Here is a 27,915-nt window from a genome sequence, read left to right as displayed (position 1 = left end):
CTATTACTGCATATTAAAATTTGCTTTTATAGAAATTCTAAATCCAGTTTTCCTTTAGGAGATCTCAGGTGGAAATCAATGAAAAGGGATGAATGATAAAAGAAGCTCTTGGGAGAACAATTTGATCAAGATCAAGAGAAGATATTAAGGAATTCTGTTTCTCTGGGACATATTAGCTCCTTTATACTACAGAAGAAATCCAACAGGAACATATGTGATAAATCATTTCTTACTTACTTTACTTCTAAATTGAGGGGAAAAAAAAACGTTTGCAATAATTATTTAGTGTGATCTTTCCACAAGACAAGAACACAAGAAACATTTGGAATTCAGTTTGCGGAGGTGGGAGAACAAAAGCAAATGGGAGGAAGCATATTAGCATTGGAACATTTGTGAATAAACAGAAAAGGTTGTAAGGTTATTTGGTGAAGAAGCAGAAAGAGAGGGACCGAGAGAGAGATCAGTGGTGTTCTAGGGATTTCTCAAAATGGGACAACACCTCAGCGAGGAGTCTGACAGAGTGGAAATTGATGTGGCAGAGCTCCAGGAATGGTACAAGAAGTTTGTAGTAGAATGTCCTAGCGGGACCCTTTTTATGCATGAATTTAAGAGATTTTTCGGTGTAGCAGACAATCAAGAAGCAGCAGACTACGTGGAACATATGTTCAGAGCTTTCGATAAAAATGGGGTGAGTTTTCTTTTTATTACCATTTTCTGATACATATTAATATCAATGGTAAATTGAATAAGGTAAAGTTTATTAAGTGAAGGAGGAGGGAAAGATAAATAAGTTAATAATGGAGTGCTGTACATAGCAGCATTTGCTATATGAAAGACAAATATAAATTTTAAGCTTGCGAGCAAGGCCTTCCTACCTCTGTTTGTCTGTTATTACCCAGTTTTGTCACTGTTGTTTCCAATTGAAAAGTACAACAGGATTTGCTGCACTATATAAGAAACTCTTCTTAAATTAATGAGGTAGATACTGTCCAAGCAGGTAGGGGAAAAAGTTGTCTGGTCCTTAATGTAATGTTTTAATCCTTGCTGGGAACTCTACTAAAGAGAAGGATTCAGAAATTGATTGAAGATACAATAGGAATTGAATCTCCCTGAGAAGTGGGTTTTTCTGGGCAACCAGGGCAAGTTTGTCCTGACTCAGAAATACCCACCACATACGGGGCCGCCATCCCCGAGCTTGCCACCTGGTAACTGACCCTCTGCCATTCACAGTAGTGACCAGGCGGCAGGGGGAGGCGCCCCCTCATTAAAGGTGGGGGGCGCCCAAAACCTAGCTATGCCACTGCTTTCGGCGGTGTAGGGATTGGGAGGGGGGGCCGGAAGTACCGCTGGTGGTGTCCATCTGGGTACTTTAGCGCTGTGAAGGAGCATTAGTGGGCGTCGGTGGTTAGCAGTGGCGGCCAAATTTGAAAAAAAACTGTTTAAAACAGGGCAGCCTCACTCAGTCAATCAGAGGGCCACCCAGTGTTTTAAACAATTTCCCCCCACCACCTGCTAGCGCTCCTTCACAGCGCTATACTACTCATATGGATGCCGTCTGCCCTCTTCCATCACCCGATATGCCATCGCAAGATGGCATGCGACAACGGGTGTTGAAATGGGGCACTTTTTGCACCATAAGATATCACATCTTATGGTGCAAAAAGTTTGCATCAAATCCGATTACATAAGTGTATGGGCAGCATTAGGATGTGCAAGCATCTCACACGCACGCAAGTCACAGTTTTCAGGCAGCGGGGGACACGAACCCTGTCATTCTTTGCTTCAGGGAGATGGCAGGGTTGGAGGGGGGCGGGCGTGGGGACGCGGCCCGGGACCAGCGGACAGTGACGGGGACGCGGCAGGGACCGACGGGGAGCTCCGTGGGAAGGGGACGAGCGAGCATCTCGTGCACGAGCATCCCCTTCCTGCGGCTGGCGGTTGCCGATCTGTCCAACAGACCCCTGCAGAATGACAGCTGCTACATCTGTATATGTGCCATTGATGCCATTACAACTGGTAAACCCCAAAAAGTTTCTATGATGTTTCATACACACTCAGGTGCATTTATCAATATAATAATGTCTGATTACATGCAGTGGCTAATGCGTGTAATTATCAAAGCTCAGAAAGTGCTAAACTTGTGAGAGACAAAGTACTAGCCAATCAGCTTCTGCCTTACATTTACAGGCTGTTTTGGAAAACTGACATTTAGGAGCCAAATGGTTTGTACTTTGGGCCTACTTCAGACCTGTTCACTAGGCTGCCTTACACTTGAAGCATAGCGAAAAGGTAATCTCCACCTGCCACCCCACCAAACGCCTGTCTCCCTGCCGCCCAAATCCCCTCGCTAGCATGTGAAGGGATGTGTATGAGAACATATCCCCTTGCATGCACCCAAAGGGGAGACAAATCATTCATTGGTAGCCGACCAAGGAATGATTTTTCTCCCTTTGGGAAATAACAGTTCGGTATAAACTGACTTATAGTTCCGTTGCTCATCACCTGAAACAGTGACGCACATAAAATGCTGGGCTAATTTCTCAAAATGGGCAAAACCATGGTCACTGCAGGTGGGGAAAATGTAACGTGCAGAGAGAGTTAGATTTGGGTGGGGTGTGTTGAAATCTAAATTGCAGTTTAAAACTAAAGCATCAAGTATACACCCTGCACAGATACTATATAACTCACCCAACTCTAGCTCTCCCTGCACATAGATTCACTAGAGATCGGATGGGGCCCCATTTCGATGGCGGACGGTCTGCACATGCGCATATTTGCGCACGTGCAGACCCCCTGTGCGAATGCCTTTGGGAGCATTCCACTCACGAGGCATTCGTACGCGTAGGGGAGAGGGCGGACAGGGGCGGACACCAGCCCAGAGAAACGCAGGTGGGCCAATGCCTGCTCGGGGTGGGTGGCTAACGTAAAAGGACGTCAGCTCATGCCCCCTCTTCGGCAGACTCCAATGGAAATAAAAGTTCATTTAGAAGGGGAGAGAAATCATTCGTTGGTCGGCGACCTTCTGCCGCATGCGAGAGGATGTGTTTGTGTACATCCCCTTGCATTATACTGAGAGGATTCAGCGGGGGGGAGCGGCCATTTGGATGGCGGCTGGCAGCATTTATGGGCTTGCTAGGCAGCGAATATACACTGCTTAGCAAACCTTGTTAAATCAGGCCCATATTATATTTGCCCCACCTGCACTGCACATGGTTTTGCACATTTTGAGAACAAATTTGTCCTGCAATCAGGTCTGAATTAGGCATTTTAATATTCACAATTTTATCTTTCTCTAAGCTAAAAATGAATGTTTTATCAGGGTGTGAACATTAACATTTCCTCAGTAATCATTATAACCCTGTTTATGATTGTGAAACTAATAAACTCCTTCTGTAAACATTGTAAGATATACTGTGGCCTTTATGGAGAGATTGAACAGGTAAACGTATACCGCTGCCTGGCCAAACGCCCGCACCCCGCACCATGAATCCCCATCTTTGCATGAGAGTGGATCCGTACGCTAATACATCATAGGCCATTTATCTTGGCCGGAGATGGCCGAATTCACTGCGGATGCTAATGTCATGTGATGTCAGCCGCCTGTCCCAATCAAGCATTGACACGCCTACATTCTCAGGGGAGCAGCCAGTGTTTACCGGACATATTTCACATCGAATGGGTATGAATACGTGTATTTGGACCCATTCGATCTTAGTAAATTTCCCCCATCATATTATAAAGTCAGAGTTTCTCAAACATGACCCTTTCCAGGAAGGGACACAATGCTCTTTTCCTGGACTTACCTCTTAATTAATTATTACCATCACCTGTGGTGAAATGCCTGTCTTATCACTTAACCTATGCAAAACAGGTGATGGCAATCCTAAATTAAGAGAGAAGTCCAGGAGCATTGTGTCCCTCCTTGAAAGGGTCATATTGGGAGGTATGTCTATTCAGCATGTGCCTCTACAGTCATTGTTACACAAGACTGCAGCTAGTAAAGCGGTGATTTAGGTTGGTTGGCAAAAGCAAATTCCTTCTTTAATGGACAAAACCATGTGCATTGCAGGCAGATCCGGCCCTAACCAGTTTGATGCCATAGGCAAGATTTTGGCTGGTGCCACCTAGCAATGAAACTAGTACCACCTCTGGCAGAGCAACCCTCTCCCAGCAAAGTACCATCACCAAGCAGCACAGTTCAGCAGCCAGCAACATACACCCCCCCTCACCCATAATATCAAACTGAATTTTGGTACCCTATGCCAAGAAGAGCTTAGGTGCCCCATATATGAAACAGGGACAGTGCGCACTGAATTCTCATAGGCCAAAAAGGGGCATGTCCTTGCTGGGAAGGCAGGTGGCCACACAATAGTGGCCAATATTTAAATGACACCTCACACTACTGCAACATTCGTCACATTCTATCTATGAAAGTGTCTCATTCATTCATTTTATGTCACATATTGGTGTCCCTTATTCACAATACTTCTCATAGATAGTGCCCCTTTTTTACATTACACCACACTGCTCCTTGTTGATATCATCCACACCGTATCACTCCTTGTTGACAGTACAAAACACTGTACCACTTCTTATTCACAATACAGCCCACCATATTGATTCTTATTCACATTACACCCCAATGTATCACTCCATATTCATATTACATCCCACCATATCGCCCCTTATTCAAATTCCATTACATGTATCACTTCTTATTCACAATATACCCCACCTTATTGCTCCTTATACACCTTACATCCCACCATATCGCTCCTAGTTGACATTACACAACTCAGTAGTGATCTTGGGATGCAGTTTTAAACCCGGCGGTCGGGATCCCGGCGTTCAAAATCCCGAACGCTGAAATCCCGAACGCCGAAATCCCAACACTTTCTCCCCCCGTGGGTGTCCACGACACCCTCGGAGGGAGAATAAATTAATGTGCCGAGTGTAGCGAGGCTCCGGGCCCGCTGCGTGGCGAGCGCAGCGAGCCAGCAATGGGGGCGATCCACGTTCCCCCCCCCCCTTGTCGGGATTTCGGCGTTCGGGATTCCGGCGTCGGGATTTTGAACGTCGGGTTTCCGACCGCCGGCTTTTCATGCCGAATCCGTGATCTTTATGCAAAATACATAACACAGTAATATAACTTCTTATGCACATAATGCCAGAAAGTAATGTTTTTTACACATATGGCCCACATTATTTGCTAGCAGTTTTTTATTTTTAAACCTACTTATGTTTGCTGGCAGTGAGGTCCCTTAACCTGTGACTATGCTTTCACCGCTTTGTGAGCTGAGGGTGGGAGGTTCAGAGGAGGAGGAGCTGCTACTGGTCATGTGCACTGTAAAATTAGCACACCCACCTCTATCACTTAATATGCACACACACATCTATCACATAATACACACACACACAATACGCACATACACATCACATAATACGCACACATACTTTATATGTGTACACACACACAAGCCTGTATTACTTAATACTCACACACGTCTCTATCACTTATGGGCCTAGTTCAGGTTGGCTCCCTAATTTTGAGCAGCGGTTGTTAGTTGCTTAGCGAGCACTTAAATGCCGCCCCGCTCCAGGCATCCAAATCCCTTACCTTCCATGCGCTGACAAATGGCTGCCCTGGGCCCCCACTGATTACCAATGGTAAGGGAGGCTGCCGCCACTAGGCATAGGCCGATGCCCTAGACCAGGGGTGGGGAACCTTTTTTCTACCAAGGGCCATTTGGATATTTATAAAATTCTTTGGGGGCCATATAAAAAATATCAACTTAAAAATGACATTATACACACGGGCAGCAGCATATACATGCAGGCATTATACACACGGGCAGCAGTATATACATGTGGGCATTATACACATGGGCAGCTGTATATACATGTGGGCATTATACACACGGGCAGCGGTATTACATGTGGGCATTATACACACTGGCAGCGTTATATACATGTGGGCATTATACGTATGGGCAGCGGTATTACATGTGGGCATTATACACATGGGCAGTGGCATATACATGTGGTCATTATACACATGGGCAGCGGTATATACATGTGGCCATTATACACACAGGCAACGGCATATACATGTGGGCATTATACACACGGCCAGCGGGATTACATGTGGGCATTATACACATGGGCAGCGGTATATACATGTGGGTATTATACACACAGGCAGCGGCATATACATGTGGGCATTATACACACGGGCAATGACATATACCTGTGGGCATTATACACGGGTGTGGTCAGGGGCAAACGCAGGATTTTCATAAGGGGGTTTCCAGAGGGGCGGAGCAAAGCACGGAGATGGACACTTAGGTGACTCAGTATATGCCGGGTCAGTTAAAGTATTATAGATAGACCAAATGTATATAAATAATAATAATAATAATAATAATAATAATAATAAAAATAATAATAATAATAAAAAAAAAAATATATATATATATATATATATATATATATATACACACACACACACACACACACACACATATATACATATACATATATATATATATATATATACATACATACATATACAGGGGCGTCAAGAGCAGTGTAGACCCCTGGGCATAGCAATGTATTGGGGCACCTACCGATCCTCCAGCGGTAGGAGTGGGGGAAGCTTTGATGTCCCGTGGGTGGTAGGGGGTATTATATCAACTGCTCAGCATGTAGGGCCTGGATCAGTAATTTCCACTAATTACCCCTTTACTACACAGATGGTGGGAGAAGGGGGCATTGGGCTGAATGAAGGGGCCGTGATACATAACTTCCAGGGTGGTAGAGGATTTTAATACGCAGAGCAGGGGTGTATAGTGGAGTGGGCTTATTATTCATAATTTTCTGGTGGGAGGACAGCTTGCTTGACTGCAGATATCTCCAGTTCCCAGAAATAGATTTCTTAGATTATTTAATGGAGTTAAAAACTAGAGAATCCCACCTACCAAATGATATTGGGGACTAGGGGATCAGAGTTCAGGAGGCAGAGCAATCTGCCAACGAGAATATAAAACTACATACCAGGTGTGTGGAGCTGGAGCAGTAACCAGCTGCTGGAAGGCTGATATCTCTGGTTCTGGGAACAGTAGAGACAAGCTACTAGAGAGAGTCCCAGCTTTTGGAATATATCCTCAGAAAAACTCTGTCAGACAGAACCTGAAATATCTGACTGGGAAGAGCAATTAACAGGCTTGGATGGGGACCACTGCTTTGAAGTCAGATATCTCCGATTCCCCAGGGCTGATTTTTAAAAATTCTTGTACCCATAGAAAGAGGGGACCCTCCGCTTTCCTAGGGGGGGTTCTGGGTACTCAGAAACCCCCCCTGCATGCGCTACTGGTGGTATACCACACCGACAGTCGGGATTTTGACAGTCATTAGCCCGACGTCGGAATCCTGACTGCACAGCGGGGGGGAGCGCAATTAAGACCCTTGCGGGATCGCTGTGCTCGCCACGCTGCGGGCACAGTGGCTCGCTGCGCTCGCCACCTATTTTATTCTCCCTCTATGGGTGTTGTGGACCCCCGCGAGGGAGCACTCGGGATTCCGATGTCGGGGTAATGACTGTCGGAATCCCGACTGTCGGTGAGTCGTCCGGCACCCTTATACACATGGGCAGCGGCATATACATGCGGGTATTATACACATAGGCAGCGGCATATACATGTGGGCATTATACACATGGGCAGTGGCATATACATGTGGGCATTATACACATGGGCAGAGGAATTACATGTGGGCATTGTACACACGGAGAGCAGCGTATACATGTGGGCATTATACACACAAGCAGTGGCATTTACATGTGGGCATTAAACACACGGGCAGAGGCATATACATTTGGGCATTATACACACGGGTAATGGTATATACATGTGGGCATTATACACACGGGCAGCGGTATATACATGCAGCAGTATATACATGCGGACATACACGTAACAGTTCTGCCCACCACTGCAGAGACACCACAGGGCTGGCTAATTAATGCACAGCAGTGTGAGGGTGATATGGATGACAGATAGATCCAGGGGTTGTCATTTATTCATAAAAAGTGACAGTGTGGAGGAAGGGGGTGGAGGTGTCACAACCAAACAGGTTTATGTGATTATGTCTGATTATGCAGCACTGGGGAAGGGAGGTCGGCATGAGTGAGGCTGCCGGTCACTGGGTGGTTGGGTGAGAGGAGCAGCGCAAGAGGCATCCAGGGACAGTGATGAGCCGAGAGCAGCAGGGAATGGAGGTGTCCCTAACGCCGTCCACCATTTACCTTTATTTCTTATCAGGCATTAGCTCTGGCTACACAGCGTGATGGCGGCTGCTGGACTCCTCTCGCAATGCTCCCGCCCATGCAGTGCATGGCGGGCGCATCACAACACTTGCGAGAGCTTCCTAGTTTCTACCGCCCGCAATGATTGGCGGGCGCCAGACGCGTCCCCTCCACAGCCCGCAGTGATTGGTGGGCGCCGGGCATGTCACCTCCACAGATATCCCCCTTATCTCACTGGGCGGGTGGGCCGGCTGGCGCATTGCCTCCAACATGTATCGCAGGCAGGTATGCGGGTAGGCAGTCCAGGCAAACTGGCTGCGGAGGTTCCCCGCCCCTGTCCTAGGCAATTGCCTAGTATGCCTATGCCTGAGGCTGGCTCTGACTGCAGGTGGGGCAGATGTAACATGTGCAGAGAGAGTTACATTTGGTTGGGGTGTGTTCAAACTTGAATCTAAATTGAAGTGTGAAAATAAAGAAGCCAATATTTACTCTGCACAGATACAAAATAACTCACGCAAATGTATCTCTCTCTGCAGGGCTGGATTTGTCACTAGGTTTGTTAGGGGCGGCACCTCTTGCGGGTGGCAGGTGTCTGAGGCATGGCTCGGCAGGCAGCCATCCTCTTGATTTTTTTTTTTGTCAGATTTTTTTTTTTAAATAGTGACTGCGGGAGCAGGGGATACAACGCTGCTGCGGGAGGATGGGAACTGGGGCTGCTGCGGGCGGATGACATTGCTTTCGGAGGAGGGGTACTTGCCTGTCTGTGTGAGCGAGAAACTAGGCGATGATGAGGAAGAAGGGGACTGATGCGGCTGCTGGTGCAAGAGACCCAGCGTGGCTGCGGGATCAGGAGACCCGGCATGTCTGTGGCAGCAAAAGTGAGGGGACCATGCAGGGCTGTGAGAATCAGGCCCTATGAGGGATCCTGTCCCTTCAACAGACTCCATCTGTAAGCTTACCCAGGCTGTTCGCCTTAAACTATTGCTTCTGAATCACTAGTTGAACATATCTCCCATCAAAGGAAAAGTTTGATGCCAGGGTAAATATACCATACCTCCCAACTGTCAAAATTTTCACGGGACAGTCACATTTTTTGGGGGACTGTCTGGCATCCCACCCAGGACCAGCAGTGTCCCGCAGGAGTGAGGGGGCAGTTGGGAGTCTCCTCTGCAACTCGTATGCACACAGCATCTGATTCTGTTCACTATTAGAGAGGGTTTGGGGGCAAGGCCAGCAGCCCTCACAGCTCTGGCCATGCCACAACAGCAGCAAAATGGGAGCATGGCCTCACAATCACAGACATTTCCGCGAACCCATGCCCCAATTCCACGAGGCCATGCCCACGACTGCGAACAAAAAAGTTGAAAGGTATGATATACTGTTTGCATGTGGTGGTGGTGGTGACATCAATAGCATTGTGTTGTTAATAACCAGTGAAACTGCAGCCATGTAGAAACTGCTATGGCAGGTTGTCATTTCTAGTCTAATGGGGATCAAAGGCAATTCAAGTTTAGAAAGAAAAACCGCCCTTTAGTAAATGTAATAATGTTAAGCTATAAACCACCAGTGGTGAGCTCCATCGGACGTGGTATGTGTACATTTCTATGACATCAGAATACCAACTGTCAATAGTCCGACAGGTGGACGAGCACTTTGGAGCCCCTTGCGAGCTTGCTGCTCCTGCCACCTGTTCTATTCTCCCCCTATGGGGGTCGTGGACCCCCATGAGGGAAAATAGCCCCTGGCAGTCAGGATCCCGACTGTTTGAAAAACAACCATTGGAATTCAAAATGTTGGACGCTCATCCGGCACCCCTACATTGGTTAGAAAGCACTAGGTCAGGGTTCCCAAAGTTTTTGAATCATGGCACCCCAAAGCATCAGAAATATTTTCGCGGCATCCCTAGGCTAAAGGTTTCTCATTGAGAAAGTCAGAAACAAATATTAAGTTAAATAAATTGTGTTTATATCTCATCCTTAGGATCAGTTATGTGGTAATGGACAGGATTCCCTTCTTTCTGTCCATAATTTGACTATTATAATGGACATAAAAAACTTTAATTGGTCCTGGACCACCAACTCAGGGCACCCCTGCAAGTCCCCCAAAGCACCCCAGGGTGCCACGGCACACAGTTTGGGAACCACTGCACAAGGTAATACACTGCTTGATAACTTTAGCCTGTGTTTGTTGCGGTAGCTGCTTGATCTATGGGTGCACGTACACAAGTATGATTTGGGTTCAGAAATCAGCCCAAAATGGTTGTGTTTGATGTCCCTCCTCTGGCACATTGCACCTGAGCCGGAGGTGGGACCTGATAACTGGCCGGTCTCTGACTCGGTCCCCCTCCCGATGCCGCAGAGTTTGGTTTCATGCGATACATCGCATGTGAAGGAGCGCATGCAATGTATCACATGTGGTCCTGCCACCAAGGAAGGTCCTGGGCGGCTCAGGGGGGTCAGATAGCCCATACATTGCTGCGATACATCGCAGTAGTGTATGGGCACCTTAAGAACTGTCCATCTTCTCTGTAGCAATCAGATAGGAGATGAAATACAAGTGTTGCAATGTTTGAATAAGGATCATATGGTATTTATTATAAATACCGATGGGTCATGCAAATTGAGGGTCTAAATATTTATCACAACTAACCTTTTTATTTCACATGAGCAAAATATTTTTAAATGAATAGGTCCCTAACTCACCATGGGGGAGATTCTCTAAGCTAAAAATCCGGTAAAAACCCCGTTATCTGTTTTTTTACCGCATTTTGGGATGCTGTAAGCATCCCCCGCCGGGTTACCGCGGCGGGGGGCAACGCCAGAAAAATGCCCCATAGAAGCCAATGGGCTTCTACCGCATCCCACCGCCGCCCCTCAACGACCCCCCGTCGCCCGCATCGCCCCCTCCCCCCTCACCTGTGTCTGGGCAGCACAGAGCTGTGCTGCCCGGACCTGTGACCTCCTCCCTGCACTGATCCTCTTCCGGGTGCAGGGAGGAGGAGAGCCCAGTGCAGCAGCGCCGGGTGTGTGAGTGAGGGGGGAGCCGCCGGGACCTGCTGGAACCCGGCGACTCTCAACGCAAGAGCTGTCCTTTGCTATAATTATTGCATATGTTAGAACATATGCGATAATTATAAATGCAAAGAGAGGCTAAGGGGGGCGGAAATTCTTAGAGAATCTCCCCCCATGATTGGCAACTCAACTGCAAAACCAAATCTACCAGTGCAAGTCATTGCTACAATGCCAGTACAATTGCTCTGAAATTCTTATATGCTTATACTGTATGTCATCCTTAGGCCAGTTATTTGGTGAGGGTCTGGATTTGCTTCTATTTATCCACATATTTTAAAACTAGTAAGCTCGCTCGAAGCATAAGCTTCGAAAGCTAGTCTGCTCTCTTTTGTGTTTGTGTATGTGTAATAAAGAGATGAAGTTTCACTCTCTGCCAGCAGATGGCAGTGTTTCGGAGACTAGATATACTGTATGTATATTGTTGATTGGAAGCTGCTGCAAGCACTGGTTTTACCTATTACATAGGTCATAAATAAATTGAATTGGCCCTAGACCACCTACCGAGGGCATCCCTACAAGTTCCCACGAGGCACCCCAGGGTGTAAAACTAAAATACGAAGGGCAGTACGGCTGGTGTTATAGTTAGCATTACTGTCTCACAGCACTGAGGTCATGGTCTCGATTCCCACCATGGCTCTAACTGCGTGGATTTTGTATATTCTCCCTGTACTTGCATGGGTTTCCTCTGGGTACTCCAGTTTCCTCCCACAATCCAAAAATACTGGTAGGCTAATTGGCTCCCAACAAATTAACCCTAGAATGTCTTTGTGTGCGTGTACATGTGGTAGGGAATATAGATTACTAGAAGGAAGAAGAAAAGGATTCCCAATTCGGGGAAATCATTCAACTAATGTATACTGTTTCTGTTGAGAGTATCCACCGACAAATTAAAGATTAAAATATACCTTTTATTTAAATTGTTTTAAAATTGCTGCAAGCCAGCGAAGTATGAACAAACAAATATTAAGTGCAAATTCAGAAAAGAGAAAAAAGAATAAAGTGATTAAAACATTACACTGTGTTGGTGTTGATTACTCTGTTTATGTAGCCACTTAATTATGTTTCCCAGTATTGTATTTGCAAATAAGTATTTGCATGTAAGTGTATTTTCATAGGCTTTTTCATTGGCCTATGAAAAAGCTAACGCGAAATGCGCATTGGCAGGCAGCTCACTCCACTACCTAAGGAGTGATGCTGCTCTTTCTCTCTTTCTTATTTTAAAAACCTCAAATTGCACTGTGTTATGATGGGATTATCCTAAATTATATATATATATATAATGTGTTGTATTACTCTGCTACGATACGTAATAGCCGCAGAATACTGTCATTCTGACAGAAGCAATTCTCATTGGAAACTGCCTATACTGCGTATAGAGCTGATAAATTGAACAGTGTATTAACACTGTAACAATTTATGAAGACATTCATGCAATTGTGCCAGTCCATATTACCATAATACCCTAACATATAACCGGTGTAAAACACTGCTATTTTGATAGAAGCGCTCCCCACTGACTTCACTCCGATTACATGTGGGGATAGCCGATTGGACAGTGTGTACCCCAGAGTGAATAAAGATTCAATGAACAGTACCACAGCCTGACACCATGAGAATGTACTAATATATGAAGCTATCTACACGCTAGATGTCAAATTGATAATTGCTACATAATTGCAGCAACAATTAATAATTGCAGCAACAATTAATAATTGCTAAATATAGTGAATTATTTCCACCACACGTGGGGCCAACCTACTGGATAGTGTGTACCCTGGAATGTAAAAAGGTGCAAATGTTAACACCGCTGCTGTGACACCACGATAGTACATCAATGCAATAATTTGTGGTACTTGTGTATTATAACGGCGCCCGATTTAATCCAAATCGCATCCGATATCGCATCCGATTTATCGGCCGATTTTCGGCCGATTTTTTGCCGATTTTCGGCCATTTCCTGATGATTTGCATGTTATTCCATCCTTGCACACCCCCAGGTACTATGCGATGGTATGCGATGTGATTTTCGGGAAAATGCCCCTGATTGTACAATTAAATGCGATGCGATGTGATTTGCAATGTTAAATGCACCCCCATTGTTAACGCCACCCCCACTATCAACGCCAACCCGAAGCGTGGCAAGCGCAGCGAGCCCGCGAGGGGCGGCGGTACGCGTCCTCCGACCTTTTCATACCCCCACTATCCACGTCGGCGTGGAGTTGATTTTAGATAGTGTGGCGAGCGCAGCGAGCCCCGCGAGGGGACGCGGATTACTTTACATGTATTCCGCGTCCCCTTGCGGGGCTCGCTACGCTCGCCACGCTTCGGGCTCGGTGGCTCGCTGCGCTCGCCACACTATCTAAAATCAACTCCTCGCCGACGTGGATAGTGGGGGTATGAAAAGGTCGGAGGACGCGTACCGCCGCCCCTCGCGGGATCGCTACGCTCGCCACGCTTCGGGTTGGCGTTGATAGTGGGGGTGGTGTTAACAATGGCGGTGCATTTAACATTGTAAGCACCCATCAGGGTGATTGTACAATTACAAATCGAATCGCTTCACATGCATCGCATGGCATGCATCACATGCCACTATATTGCATGCGATGCACTACGATGGAAATCGGGGTGTGCAAGGTGTGCAATAATGGAACAGCATGCAAATTTGCCAGAAAAAGTGAAAAATCGGTCGAAAATCGGTCGAAAATCGGCCGAAAATCGGCCGCAAAATCGCATCCGATTTTTCCATGCGATTTGCGGCCGATTTGCGGCCGATTTTCGGCCGATTTCGTGGGCGCCGTCATAATACACAAGTACCTAATTTGTTTATGTACTAAACATCTACTAACAGCAACATTTAACAATAAATACAGTTACTCTGACAGAGTAATTTTTCACTTATATTTTCCCTATATGTGGAAACAATAAATTGGATAGTGTGTATACTTTAAAGTGCAATTAACAATACAGCCCTGACACCACACTATTGCACTTAACTGTGGACATATTGTATAACAGTATCTTTAAGAGTTCTCCCAGAAACATTATTTCAAATACTTAGCAACTTATTTGCAAATACAGTAATACTGGGAAACATAATTAAGTGGCTACATAAACAGAGTAATCAACACCAACACAGTGTAATATTTTAATCACTTTATTTTTTTCTCTTTACTGAATTTGCACTTAATATTTGTTTGTTCATACTTCGCTGGCTTGCAGCAATTTTAAAAGAATTTAAATAAAAGGTATATTTTAATCTTTCATTTGTCGGTGGATACTCTCAACAGAAACAGTATACATTAGTTGAATGAGTGCCCCGAATTGGGAATCCTTTTCTTCTTCCTTCTAGTACTCGCAAATATATTCCCAGGGAGCACCTCCAGAATCAAAAGAGATATAGATTATATACCCAAATAAACAAATAAAAAACATATATCTGGAAACACTGAACTAAAAGAAACTGATTTTAGTCTGTGCGGACAACCACAACTTTCAGGGAATATAGATTGTAAGCTCCACTGGGGCAGGGTCTAATGTAAATGCTCAAATATTCTCTGTAAAGCGCTGCAGAATATGTGTGCACTATATAAGTAACTGTTAATAATAATAATAATAATAATACTGTCTGCTGACAGGCATGTTGATAATAAATCTGACACTCTTAGGCTGCCATCTAGTGGAACAAAGGTCACAAACCATGCACGTCACCCATTTCTTGTATGATGCATTGCTGAAAGCTGTAGCTGTTTACAGCAATAAAGCTTTATCTATGGGTGCCACATGTGAGTGTCAGTGCATATATATTTTTTGAGTACAGTAATTGTAGTTACGTATATGTATGCAATTATGATAATTAGTATTTGAATATGTATGAAATTAAAACTTTAAGAAAAAAGCGATGAGAACTGAATCAGGGAATGAGGACTGTGAGGAAATTTTACTGAATAAGGGGCTAATTCAGCTTGGATCACTTAATAGAGCATTTGCAAATCAAACGACTGCGCATGCATACCTTATGTATTGCACATGTGCAAGGGGAATTAGCAACAGAAAATGTGTATGCATTGTGAATGCAGTCCTCTCTCAAGGTGCGTACACACGGGCATTTATCGCTGGCAATATGGTTGCTGGGCAACCATATTGCCAGCTATTGGAGTGTGCATTGGTGATAAATCGCTGGGTGCGCACTCCCGTTTTTAGCCCCCCTTATGATCGCTGGTCGCTCCTGCGACCAGCTGATTCCCTCTGCGGCTCCCCCGGCAGAGTCTCCTCTTCATCAGTGACCATCTCTGGTCATGATGAAAAGGAGACACAGCAATATATCGCCGCTGTGTGTACACAGCTTCAGGCTGACTGATAGGAAACAGGTGTTGAAGAGTGGTAACCTGCTGCTTTCTGGATGTGTCAAATAAAATCGCAGACATGTCCAGGTGTTGCGGAGGATATGTGACATCAGCGATGACCAGTTGCAGATTAGTGAAAGCCTCAGACCCACTCACAGACAGTGAAATCCTTTCACTGGTTTGGGAAATGGATTTGCAATTTTGCAAGGGGCTTCTTTTCTTTCTGTCTGGGTAGTAGTTTACGCCTCCCAGTCCACTGCAAATTCTCACATTACCGATCCATGCTGAAATAGCCCAAAAATTTGCAAAGGAAAAATGACTATTTTGTATTAAAGTGAGCAGAAATCTCTGACCTGGACTTGAGCTTTGATAAAAGCCATTCCCAGCAATGCGGAGGAAGGAAGTAGAGGGATAACTTACACTAGCACCTCCGTACTGTTATCGTGCTTGGGGGAGCATGCAGGGCAAAATTGTAGTCAGGGTGGACAAGTAGGGGGCCCAAGGCTGGGGCCCCCATACTGTGGAAAACATTACCACAGCCTTGCCCACTCTGCACCCCACTACCTGACAGGTTTATGGCCGCAGTGTAATACCACAGTTTGTGGGTGTATGGGGAAGAGGGCCAGGCCTAATGCCATGTCGCTCCCCCACTCTCTCCATGACACCCACTTTATCTCCTACTTTCAGACTTTTTTTGCAATCCCACTCTCTCTCTTGCTCCCCTCTTTCTCTCATTTTCTTTGTCTCTCCCTCTCTCTCTCTCTCCCTGACACCCTCTCTCCCCTGCTTGCTCCTTCCATGATATCCTATCTCTGCCACTTGCAGGGCCATGCATTCCTATCCCTATGACCCCTACACACAGGGGTGGATTTAGGGATGAGGGCGCCCCTAGGCACAACAATAATGTATACTAAGTAGGACAGTTTATAGGGGCAGTATCTGCATGTCCTATCCATTTACACTCTATTTAAGATGGAATATAGTACAGTACAGTGGATATTTTGCAGTTGTTGGTACATTTTGGGCTGACCGTACTATCACAGGCATCCAAGTGCCGCCCCCAAACATGTGCCGCCCCTAGGCACGTGCCTCACGTGCCTAATGGGAAATACGGCTCTGCCTACACATATAGCGATGTAGGGGATTTGTGAGATCGCTACCTGTGTAGGCCCCTCTAGGCACGCTCTATTTCTCTTCCCCTCGCCCTGACATGCTCACTCTTGCTCTTAATTACAATTGGCTCCACATATTCCTGCTCTCTGCTGCTCATCAGGGGCTATGGCAGATGATTTGCTACTGTATAGCTGAGTATTACTGTACTGTTATGTGGAGATGCCTGGCACTATAGATACAGAATGTGAGGTATATGCGGCATACTTGCCTACCTTTGAAAACTAGTTTCAGGGAGATTATAGTTGGTAATATAATTTTGCAAAGCACCCCGTTGAGGGGGTGTGTCTTGCTCCACCCAAAGGGCGTGTCTAGTTCCATATATGGAGAGATTGTGAAAAGAGATTGTGAATGTGGCACCCAGAAGCGTGGGTGTGCAATTAAAAATGAATTATATACAAATGTAGATGAGCCCACAGCAGTTAGTAAGAGCTACTATACTTGGTAATGTGCTGGGAAATGGTGCAGATGATTCAATGTAAATATGTCTGTCACTCTTTCCTGTAATGTGGGCTAGGTGAAATGAGGGAGATTGCTAGACTAATGAGGGAGAGAGGGAGATTGCTGCTATTTCAGGGAGTCTCCTGCAGAATGCAGGAGGGTAGGCAGCTATGGTGTATGCGCAGGGCCGGCGCCACCACTAGGCAGGTCAAGGCATTTGCCTAGGGCGCCGGCCACTGGAGGGCGGTACTAAGCCGCCAAGGAGAGGTACCATAGAGGTACCATAGAAAGCTGGGAGCGAGGAGCAGGTAAGACAGGCTTCCCTCCCCCCCATCCCGCCCATCAATCAATGCTGCCCTCCTCCCTCCTTGTACACGGTATAGCCAGCATTATCCACCCGCACACCCCCCCCCCCCCCCCGGAGCGCGGGTGCCCGCTGTGGTATATTCCGCAAAACAGTAAACAGTCCCATCCGTCCCCCCGCGCGCCCGGGCACCCGGGAGCCCGCCGCAGTATAGCCCGCAACCCCCGCCCCCCCGGAGCGCGTGCGCGGGGGGGGGGGGTGCATCGGGCGGTGGGCAGAGGATTTGCCTGGGGTGGGGGGAGGCTTGCACCGGCCCAGTGTATGCGGGTATGTGTATGTGGGTTTGGAGGGTTGCTTGCTCTGCCCTTTATGAGTGTGGGAGTGTATGCTGGTCACTGCATGGGTATGGGGTGTATGCTGTGCACCATATGGGTATGAGAAGGTGCATGCCTAGCACCCTTTTGACTATGGGGGTGTATGCTGGACACTCTATGGGTATGTGGTGTGCATGCTATACACTGTATTGATAAAGGGCAGATTTCCCTACCCCACCTTGCTGGACATTGTCAGATCAGTGTAGAGTCTAATGCTGCTCTGGAGAGCTAATTAAAACACCCAGATCCCCCCTGCTCAACGGATCTATAAAGTGGTAGCAGCCATGTCTTTCATTTTAGTACTGTAGTTTTCACCTGCAATTGCTTGAGTGGCAATAGATATATCTATAAGTGGAGTTAGACACAAGCTTTGAGCATAATACGGGAAGCCCCCCTAAAGGCACTCCACTTGTGTGGCACATGCCATGTATCTCCCTAAAACTAGTTTTCAAAATTAGGCAACATTGACACCCACCGACCCACCCAAAGGTACCCCGATATGTTAATAAATAATAGTATATGAAGTGCACTATTGCGCTGTTTCAATGATGCTCCATTACATGAAGCATTTGTCATTTACTAAGATGGCAGCCATTAAGTACTCTGCGCATATGCTGCATCAACTTGGTCACTGTGTTTGGGTGCCATGATATTACACCAGAAGTGTAGTACTTCACTCAGGGAGAACCAACAGAATAATCCCAATCTGACATATATATTTTATATATACTTTTGCCCCGTCGACATTGCCTAATAAAGTCGACCTACAGGTAGAATTAAATTTGTTTGTTAGAAAGATGACACTCAAACTTCACTTACTTAAAAAGGATAGTGACAATCCCCCTGCCGCATTAACACCAGCGGACAGTAACAATTCGGGACTCAAACTCAAGTCTACATACTACCCTGTAGAATCTAGAGGACCATATTTAGATATGTTCTCTGAACTAGTCAAGAAAGATTTTGATACAATTACTACTACCCATAAAAATGCTTCAAACCTCACCTTTAAAGAGAGAAATGCTCTCAAAAATGTAATGACTGATTCCTCTGTCGTCATAAAAAAATGCAGATAAAGGCGGAGGAATAGCCATTATGGACCGTGAATATTATATTCAGGAAGTCCATAATCTTTTGTTTAACGAGGTCTCTTATAGAAAGCTTGACAGAGACCTCACACAACCATACATTATTGAATTGGAGACTTTACTTAATCGTGGTTTATTAGAGAAATCCATCACATTGGATGAGTACAGATATTTACACAATGTAACGCCCAACCTAGCCACATTTTACCATCTACCTAAACTTCATAAGAATCGGGATCGCCCTCCAGGGCATAATGATTTCAGTTTTGGTACCATCGATGTGTCATCACTGTATACAACTATTCCACATGAAAAATGAGTTGACACTATCAAAAAAGTGCTCAAGGAGAACAGTGCTTATACAGATGTAAAAATTGATTTTATCTGTGATTGCTTGCAGTATGTGCTCAAGCACAATTATTTCGAGTTTTTGGGTACTTGGTACCTCCAGACTTGGGGCACAGCGATGGGTACTATCTGTGCCCCAAGTCTGGCTAATCTTTATATGGCTGACTGGGAAAAGAATACCCTCAACCCTGATGTAATGAAAAATGTCATTCTGTTCAAGAGATATATAGATGACATCATCATCATATGGAGTGGTGATGAGTCATCTTTTAATCTATTTGTGGACTGTCTGAACCGGAACTCCTATAACTTGAAGTTTACTTCCAAGTACAACAAAAATCAGATTGAGTTCTTGGATCTCCTTCTAAAAACTCATAATTTTCCTGAAATTGGCATTATTGAAACTTGTACATATTTTAAACCAGTAGATTGCAATAGTTACTTGCAATTTGAAAGTTGCCATCTAAAATCCTGGAAGGACAACATTCCTTTCTCCCAATTTGTATGGTTGCGGAGGAATTGTTCTGACATTCAGTCTTTTGATTCCCAGTCATCTACATATACTAACAGGTTTTTGTAAAGGGGTTATCCATCTAATGTAGTGACTTGTGCGTGTAAAAGAGCTAGAGCCCTTGAACGTGGCAATTTATTAGAATATAAACAACCTCCTTCTACAGCTATTGCTCAAAGGAAGAATGATTGCCCATTCATTACACAATATAACAACAGAGAAAAAGAGATCAAGCTCATACTTGAGAAAAACTGGCATGCATTAATACTGGATCCAGTATTGCATGACTCCCTTCCTCCTAGACCAAGTATCGTGTATAAAAGGGCCCGTACGTTGAAAAATATGGTCTCCAAGAGCCAGTTACAAGAGATTGTGTCCAAACCGCCATCTTCCACTTTTTTAGATATAAAAGGTTGTTTTTCTTGCAATAGTTGCAAAGTGTGCAAACATATTACTAAAGGTGCTGAGTTGTTGAACCCCAAACTTTCTAAAATCAAGATGCATCAGTTCTTTAATTGTAATTCCACTTATGTGGTATATGTGCTTTCCTGCACATGTGACCTACATTATGTAGGTAAAACCAAGAGGGCATTGAAGATTAGGGCCCTCGAACATTTGCGCAATATTAAAAATGTCCTTACTAACCACAGTGTCCCTAGGCATTTTAAGAATTTTCACAACAAAGACCCTAGTGGAGTTTTAATAAGAGTGATTGAACATGTACCCCCACCAAAGAGAGGAGGAGATAGGGATAAACTCCTGTTGCGGCGAGAAACCCATTGGATTCTCACACTAAATACCATAGCGTCGCAAGGATTGAATGAGGGATACGAGATAACCCCATTTATTAATCAGTAAAACGGTTATAATGGGGTTAGTCTCGTGATTATCCCTATTCCTTCATTACTTGTGTATATTAATATTTATGATAGCTTTATAGCAAATAATTTTTTTTTGATATTTGTATTTTGATATTTTTTATGAATGTATATATATATATGTACATATATATATTTTTTATATGTATTTTTTACATATTTTGTTATTTTGCATTTTTATTATGTATTTTAATGTTTTTTTATTATGTGCTCGGATCATTGTTTTCCTTACAATGCGGAACTCCTATGGATTCTAATATGTCCGCATGTTAAAAGCGTCACTTGCGTTTTTTCTTCACTACATAGTGAGTTTATTGTGAGTAACCCTGTACAAACCTGTGCACTTCATATAAATCCAAATCTCTTCATCGCCTTGTTTCTACTTTCAATCATTCTGTGTATTTCAGAATCAATACACACATATAAACAGGTTATGGACCCATGCACATGCACACCCCAGGTGCCATAGAATGCAATATATAAGAAAAGTCAAATAGGAATGCTGCGTGTCTCTCAGACATGGTGCCCAAAGCATGGCGAGTGCTGCGAGCCAATCCAGGGGACGCGGTACACTTAAAAAACGTCCATTGTGACATATTTCAACATAGACAACAAAAACTTGCAAAACCTGTGTTGACCTTATGGGTGTTGACCATCTGTCACTGTCGACGATTCTTTTTTTTTTTTAATTTATAATCTTTTATTAAATTTTACATATAAAAAAAATTACATCGACAATAACAAACCATACAGACAACATATACCAATATTGAGCAGCATTACAGTATCTTAATCCGGGTATTTCATCTTATACCACTCAGTATAACATTTAATTAACAGCATACATGTTAGTTCATTTTATACCATGATATTACTGTACTTAAGCCATGGCGGTGGCTACATCATAATAAGTTCTGTTCACCTTTGGAAAGCTAGGGCAGACGTGGATGGGTAAGCTGTGTTACTCGACATTCAGTATTACACTATTTCTAATGACATGTATCTCCTAGGGGCACGGTGACCTACATACCAACTCCCCGCCATTATGTGCTTATTACTTTATTTATTGACCTTTTCTGGAAACTCTATCCAACCCTTTTATTTTAAACTATATATTATTTGTGTCTAGTATAGTGTTTTTTTCACTCTGGGTTTCTTCTAAATTCCTGTGTTACTTTACCTAGCTCTAGTGCACTGTGTATACAATTCTAGTGACATCATACACGTTTATCCAATTCTCTTTAGTGCTTGTGAAGAGATTTATTACGTATATATTCCCCCCCCCTCTTTTTATTTTTTTATTTTTTTATATATCTTAGATCTATGGTGATATACTCCTATTAAGGACTAACTAACAGTGCATTGTTCAAGAGGCGGACCACAATATGGTTTGCCGTTCACCATTCGCAATTTATTCTTTGTGTGCTCTGTGGTTTTGTTTTTTTTGAGCTTTGGCTAGGGGTCGTCACGCTCCCAGTATATTGAAGTGGTCCATCTATGCCATAGTTTTGTGTATCTATTCAGAGTCTTCCTACTTCTGTGTACATGTTTTTCTTGTCTGGCCGTAAAATTTACCAGGGCCCTCCATGTCTGAATCTCAGGGCTTTTCTCTGACATCCATGTCCTCGCTATAATAACCTTTGCTAAGGCACACAAGTTGACAATATATGATTTATCTCCTGCTTGTAGGCTGGTTCCCTTTATCACACCGAGTATACAACATTTCACAGTCATAGTTTCTCTAGGAATTCCAGTATCCACCAGTACATGTACAACTTTCCCCCAAAAGGCGGCAACCTCTGGACAGTCCCATAGCAGGTGGAAAAAAGTACCCTCGTCCCCTTTGCACTTTGGGCATACACTCGAGGTTCGACCTGCGAATTTCAACATCCTGGGCAATGACATATATGCTCTATGGAATATATATAATTGGACTTGTTGCACCCGAAGCGCATTTGTCGCTTTAGATATTACCGATTTTGCATTATTCCACTCCTCCTCCCCTATACATCCTAAGTCCCTTTCCCATTTCTCTCTTAATTCTATCAAGCTATCACTGTTTTTATGCCGATTAATACACTTATATATTCTAGATACCAATTTAGTTTTATCACTTGATTTTAATATTACTTTTATTGGTGATTCTCCAAATATTGGAGGTGTATTAGGGAATTGGACCTCAAGAGCATGCCTGAGCTGCAGAAAGCGGAAAAACAATGTCTGCGGTAACCTATATTCACTTTTTAGTTGAGAGAATGACTTAATTCCATCCGCATTGTATATCTGACTAAGAGCAGCAATTGTATATGGCCCCCAGACAGGGCCGGCGCCACCACTAGGCAGCTCTAGGCATTTGCCTAGGGCGCCGGCACCTGGAGGGCGGCAGTTCGCCCCTCACCCCTAGCACTGTGGTACCTGTGAAGAATCTTGCGTCCCCGGCGTCCCTGCTGAGTGCTGATGCGTGCAGGGGTGTCCGTGCCGCCGGGGGAACCTGCGGCGCTGTTATTGTGTATAAGCTTGTCGCGGCCGGCGGGGTCCCTACAGTGAATAGAAAATAACTAGCGCTATGCGTGCGGCGGCGCGGGAAGCGCTAGTTATTTCCTATTCACTGTAGGGACCCCGCCGGCCGCGACAAGCTTATATACACAATAACAGCGCCGCAGGTTCCCCCGGCGGCACGGACACCCCTGCACGCACTAGCACTCAGCAGGGACGCCGGGGACGCAAGATTCTTCACAGGTACCCCCCCCCCCTCCCCCCAGCACCGGGACGCCCCCACCCCGACTCGCCTGGGGTGCTCCGGTGCCTTGCACCGGCCCTGCCCTCAGACCTCCCTTATCTGGGAGCTGTGACGATTCTTAAGTGTCAAGCTAGTCACTGTATAGTGGTTGACCTAGTGGCCAATAGTGGTTGACCTAGTGACTTTTGACCTAGACATTGTTGACCCATTATCCCAGGGCCATCCACAAATAACTTCATACAACTTTGATGTTCAGAGCGAAAAAGCAGATGCAAACGTACATATTCCTGCATATGTCTGAAGATGGCGTTATCCTATTGCAGACAAGGCTGAGGTGAAATTGTGCATCCGATCCAAGTTCATGTTTTCTACTCTACTGGTGTTCCAAAACTGGCGTCACATTACAAGTGTTTAAATCAAAATGGAGATTATTTTGATAAGTATCTTAAAGATACATAAATCATTTTTTTATCTTTCATTTTTCTTTCCTGGGATAAGTAAACTTAAGTTTAGTATACCCATCATAGTTGCTTTTGTAAGGATACAAGATTCCCGCGGAGGGCAGCATGGTGGGGTCAGGGATGAGCAACCTTTCACTGCAGTTATAGATGTGACAGTCTTTATATGCCAGTAATAAAAAGGTTAACATGAGTTTTATAACAGTAGGTTTTATACTCCTTGAAAAGCATGCCAGGTATTTACAACAAATTACTTTTTACCATTACATATCAGCTTTGCTTTCAGATCAACACTGGCATTTATGAGAATGTTTAATGTATGCATAACTCAATATTTTCCTCAATATTTTCCTCATTCCTCATTATCACAGGACATCAGCGCCCGCTGTTCGGCGAATTCCATCTGAAATAAAAGTCGATTTAGAGTTACGTTTATTTCTGAAGGGAAGAGAATCTATTTGATTGTTGGTGACTATGAATGATTTCAGTCGCATGTGAGGGGACGTGTTTATGTACATCCCCTCGCATGGTACCGAGTGGATTCGGTGGCAGGGGGGGTGGCCATTCCTCCAGGTGACGGGCAGCATTAAGCTCCTCGCTAAGCAGTAAGCAACCACTGTTTAGCAAGCAGTGCTGAATCAGGCCCTGTGCGTGCATTAGAAAAAAATTAACCATACATCTAACATACAGGGTGTTCAAAAAGTCAAGCAACCGGGTGTCGGACGGGGTCCCGACAGTCTAGATCCCGACAGTCATTTACACAACGTCGGGATCCCGGCTGTTAAAACACCGTCAGGCGGGTTCCCGACGGCCACCAGCTATTCTCCCTCGTGGGGGTCCATAGAATAGAGGGAGAATAGAATAGGTGGTGAGAGCAGAGAGCCCGCAAGGGGCTTTGTTGCGCTCGCCATGATGTCAGAGTCCGGCCAGTCGGGATCCCGATGCCGGGCTAATGACTGTCGGGATCCTGACTGTCGGAACCCTATGCCACACCCAAGCAACCGTATGCGTGAAACAATTTATTTCATTTTCATATTCATAAGTGACGGCCGTTCTGTGCTTCACACAATGGGTGTGGTATATTTGCCCGACAGTCGGGATTCCGACAGTCATTTCTCCGACGTCGGAATCCTGACTGCACAGTGTGGGGAGCGCAATGAAGCCTCTTGGGGGCACGGTGGCACAAAAACAATAAAACACCCAAATCTAACTTTTTCTGCACATGTTATGCTGCCCATACATATGTGAGATATTGCATGCAGTCATTCGATTTCAGCTAATTCTGCCCGATAAATCGAATGATTGCATGCATTTTGAAGGGGACATTCGACGCGATGCACTGGCATGTCACATCGATAGATATTATATGCTGCACATAATATTTATCGAATTGCATGAGCAATCGCATGTGGTTTTTAACCACATGCGATTGCTCAAATGCAATCAGCGTGGGGACTGGAGTGGGGACCGGAGCTGGTAGCGGGAATCGGAGCTGGCAGCAAAGGAGGACAGGAGCTCTGGCGGGGACCAGAGCTGGTGGTGGCAGAGGAGCTGGCAGCAGTGAAGGAGCGGGACAGGAGTGCTGGCAGGAAGCGGGGTACATACCTGGCTGGGGACCGGAGCTGTCAGGCGGCGGGACTCAGCAGTGGCAGCATATGACTTTGAAACACTGGATGGCCCTCTGATTGGCTGAGGCCGCTAAGAGAGAGCTCTCTCAGCCAATCAGCAGCCGCCTGAATGTTAGGCTGCTGATTGGCTGAGAAAGCTCTCAGTCTCAGCGCCTCGGCCAATTAGAGGGCTGTCCAGTGTTTCAAAATCCTGCTGAGTCCTGCCGCCTGCCTGACAGCTTCACCGCTCTGGTCCCCAGCCAGGTACTTACCCTGCTCCCCACCAGCGCTCCACACAGCCACTTCCAGCACCCGATGTCTGGCATGTGAAATCGGGTGCTGCACTGGGCACCACTTGATGCGATGGGCATAAGTGTATGGGCAGCATTACATCAGTCCCACCTGTAGTGCATATGGTTTTGTCCATTAGAGAGTGATTGTTCCTTTCCGAGTGAATCGGAATAACCCCCAATGTGCAGGTGAGTTGCAAATGCAGCATCCTTCAGGTACCCTACAAGGGAAATTGTTAATTGTTAATTTTGGAGATCATGCTCATCACAACCCCTATAAGATCAATCATCCTCCCAAGTAAGCCATCATAGGGGGGGGGGGAGGGGGGGGTATTCAATCTACAGTATGTTAAAACCTCTTCTTTAACGACCAAAAACAAAAAGTTGTATTGCTTTCAACTATACAATACTTTATTTTTTTTGACGGTCGAATAGGCCTAGTTTCTTCTTACTTTCAACTTTTTTACCATTTTGACGAGTTGGAGTTTAGAAAAATGGCATGAACCTATTCAATGTGAAGCTGTCTAATTGGTTTTGACAGTTTTTAGTCATGATTGAGACAATTTGAACTCTCTATACATGTTACATCTGCCCCACCTGCAGTGCACATCGTTTTGCCCATTTTCCAAACAAATTTGTTCTGCGATCAGATCTGAATAAAGGCCACTGTTTCAAATGACAGCACAGAAGATGACTTCACAACCCCTCCCTGCGCTGCTCAGTTTTCCAGCACTTCCTCTTCCACTTCCTACATCACCACGCCAGGTGCAGACAAGCTCACCCTCAGCTCCAAGAAGGTGGCCAGTGTGATTGTGACAGGGAATAGTAATTTGTGGGGAGTGGAGCAAGCCACTGCCTGGAGCGTGACGTACTTACTGAACCAGTACAAGTTTAATGATGTTCTGAAACAGTTTACTTATGTCAATCCGAGGGGTCCCATATGTGTATGTGCACTGAACTTCTAGGCAGCATGCAGTCACAGGCAATGGGTATGCAGTCATGGGCAGTGGGTGTGCACTTACAATCAGAATACAGTAAGGTTGTGTAGTTGGAGTGTAGTCACAGAGGGAATGGAATTATTGGGTCGACCTAAAGATGGTCGACAGTCATTAGGTCGACACCGGTTGGTCGACATACAGCAAGGTTGACAGGTGTCTAGGTTGACATGATACATTGTCAACAGGTGCTTAGGTTGACACAAGCGTTAGGTTGACATGGTCTAGGTCGACAGTCAAAAGGTCGACATGGGGTTTTTCACTGTTTTTTTTCCCGAATGTCAACACAGTTGACATGGACATAGGTTAAGGTGCACCGCATCCGCTCGCCATGCTTGGCACACTATTTTATTCTCCCACCACGCCCTAGTGGATGATAGAGCATGAAATACTGCCTGTCGGCACATGTCGGCTCAAAACACTGTGAAAAACCCCATGTCGATCTTTTGACTGTCGACCTAGACCATGTCGACCTAGTGTTTGTGTCGACCTAAGCACCTGTCGACCTAGACACCTGTCGACCTTGCTGTATTTCGTCCCATGTCAACCTAGACACCTGTCGACCTTGCTGAATGTCGACCATCTTTGGGTCGACCAACCGACCATATCCCATCACAGAGTGTAACTTAATGTACACTGAAAAAGTCTTAAACCAGCCTTCTGACAGAATCTGAGGTCTAAATGTAATATTAAAGCACACCTACTTATATAAAACTAAGAAAACTGCTCCAGAAATGTCTTAATATGTTTTACCCTGCAGGGCACACTCTTTCAACTTATTCAGCTGTAAAGGGGAATGACAGGTGTCATAAAATAAAATGAAATATCCTTTTTTCTTCTGCTTCTCTGAATTTTATCTGTTTTAATCCAGTTACATAGTTATTCTCTGCTCTATATAGCCATTAACTGTAAATCATTTACATTGTATACTGTGATTTGTTGCAAATCCAACACACACACACACACACACACACACACACACACACACACACACA

General features: G+C 45.1%; 1 protein-coding gene across 1 annotated transcript in view; it reads left to right on the top strand.

The window, feature by feature from the left end:
- Positions 1-218: 218 nt before the first annotated feature.
- GUCA1B (guanylate cyclase activator 1B) overlaps positions 219-27,915 on the top strand; it is a 40,346-nt gene continuing 12,649 nt past the window's right edge. The window contains exon 1 of the mRNA XM_083171063.1: positions 219-688. Coding sequence (XP_083027189.1) covers positions 488-688 — 201 coding nt within the window. The 5' untranslated portion in view covers positions 219-487. The remainder of the gene's footprint in view (positions 689-27,915) is intronic.

This window comes from Crinia signifera, chromosome 2 (genome assembly GCF_055691185.1).
Source record: "Crinia signifera chromosome 2, ASM5569118v1, whole genome shotgun sequence".
Classification (NCBI taxonomy): domain Eukaryota; kingdom Metazoa; phylum Chordata; class Amphibia; order Anura; family Myobatrachidae; genus Crinia; species Crinia signifera.
Note: the sequence above shows the minus strand (reverse complement) of the source record. Positions and strands in the feature narration are given on the sequence as shown.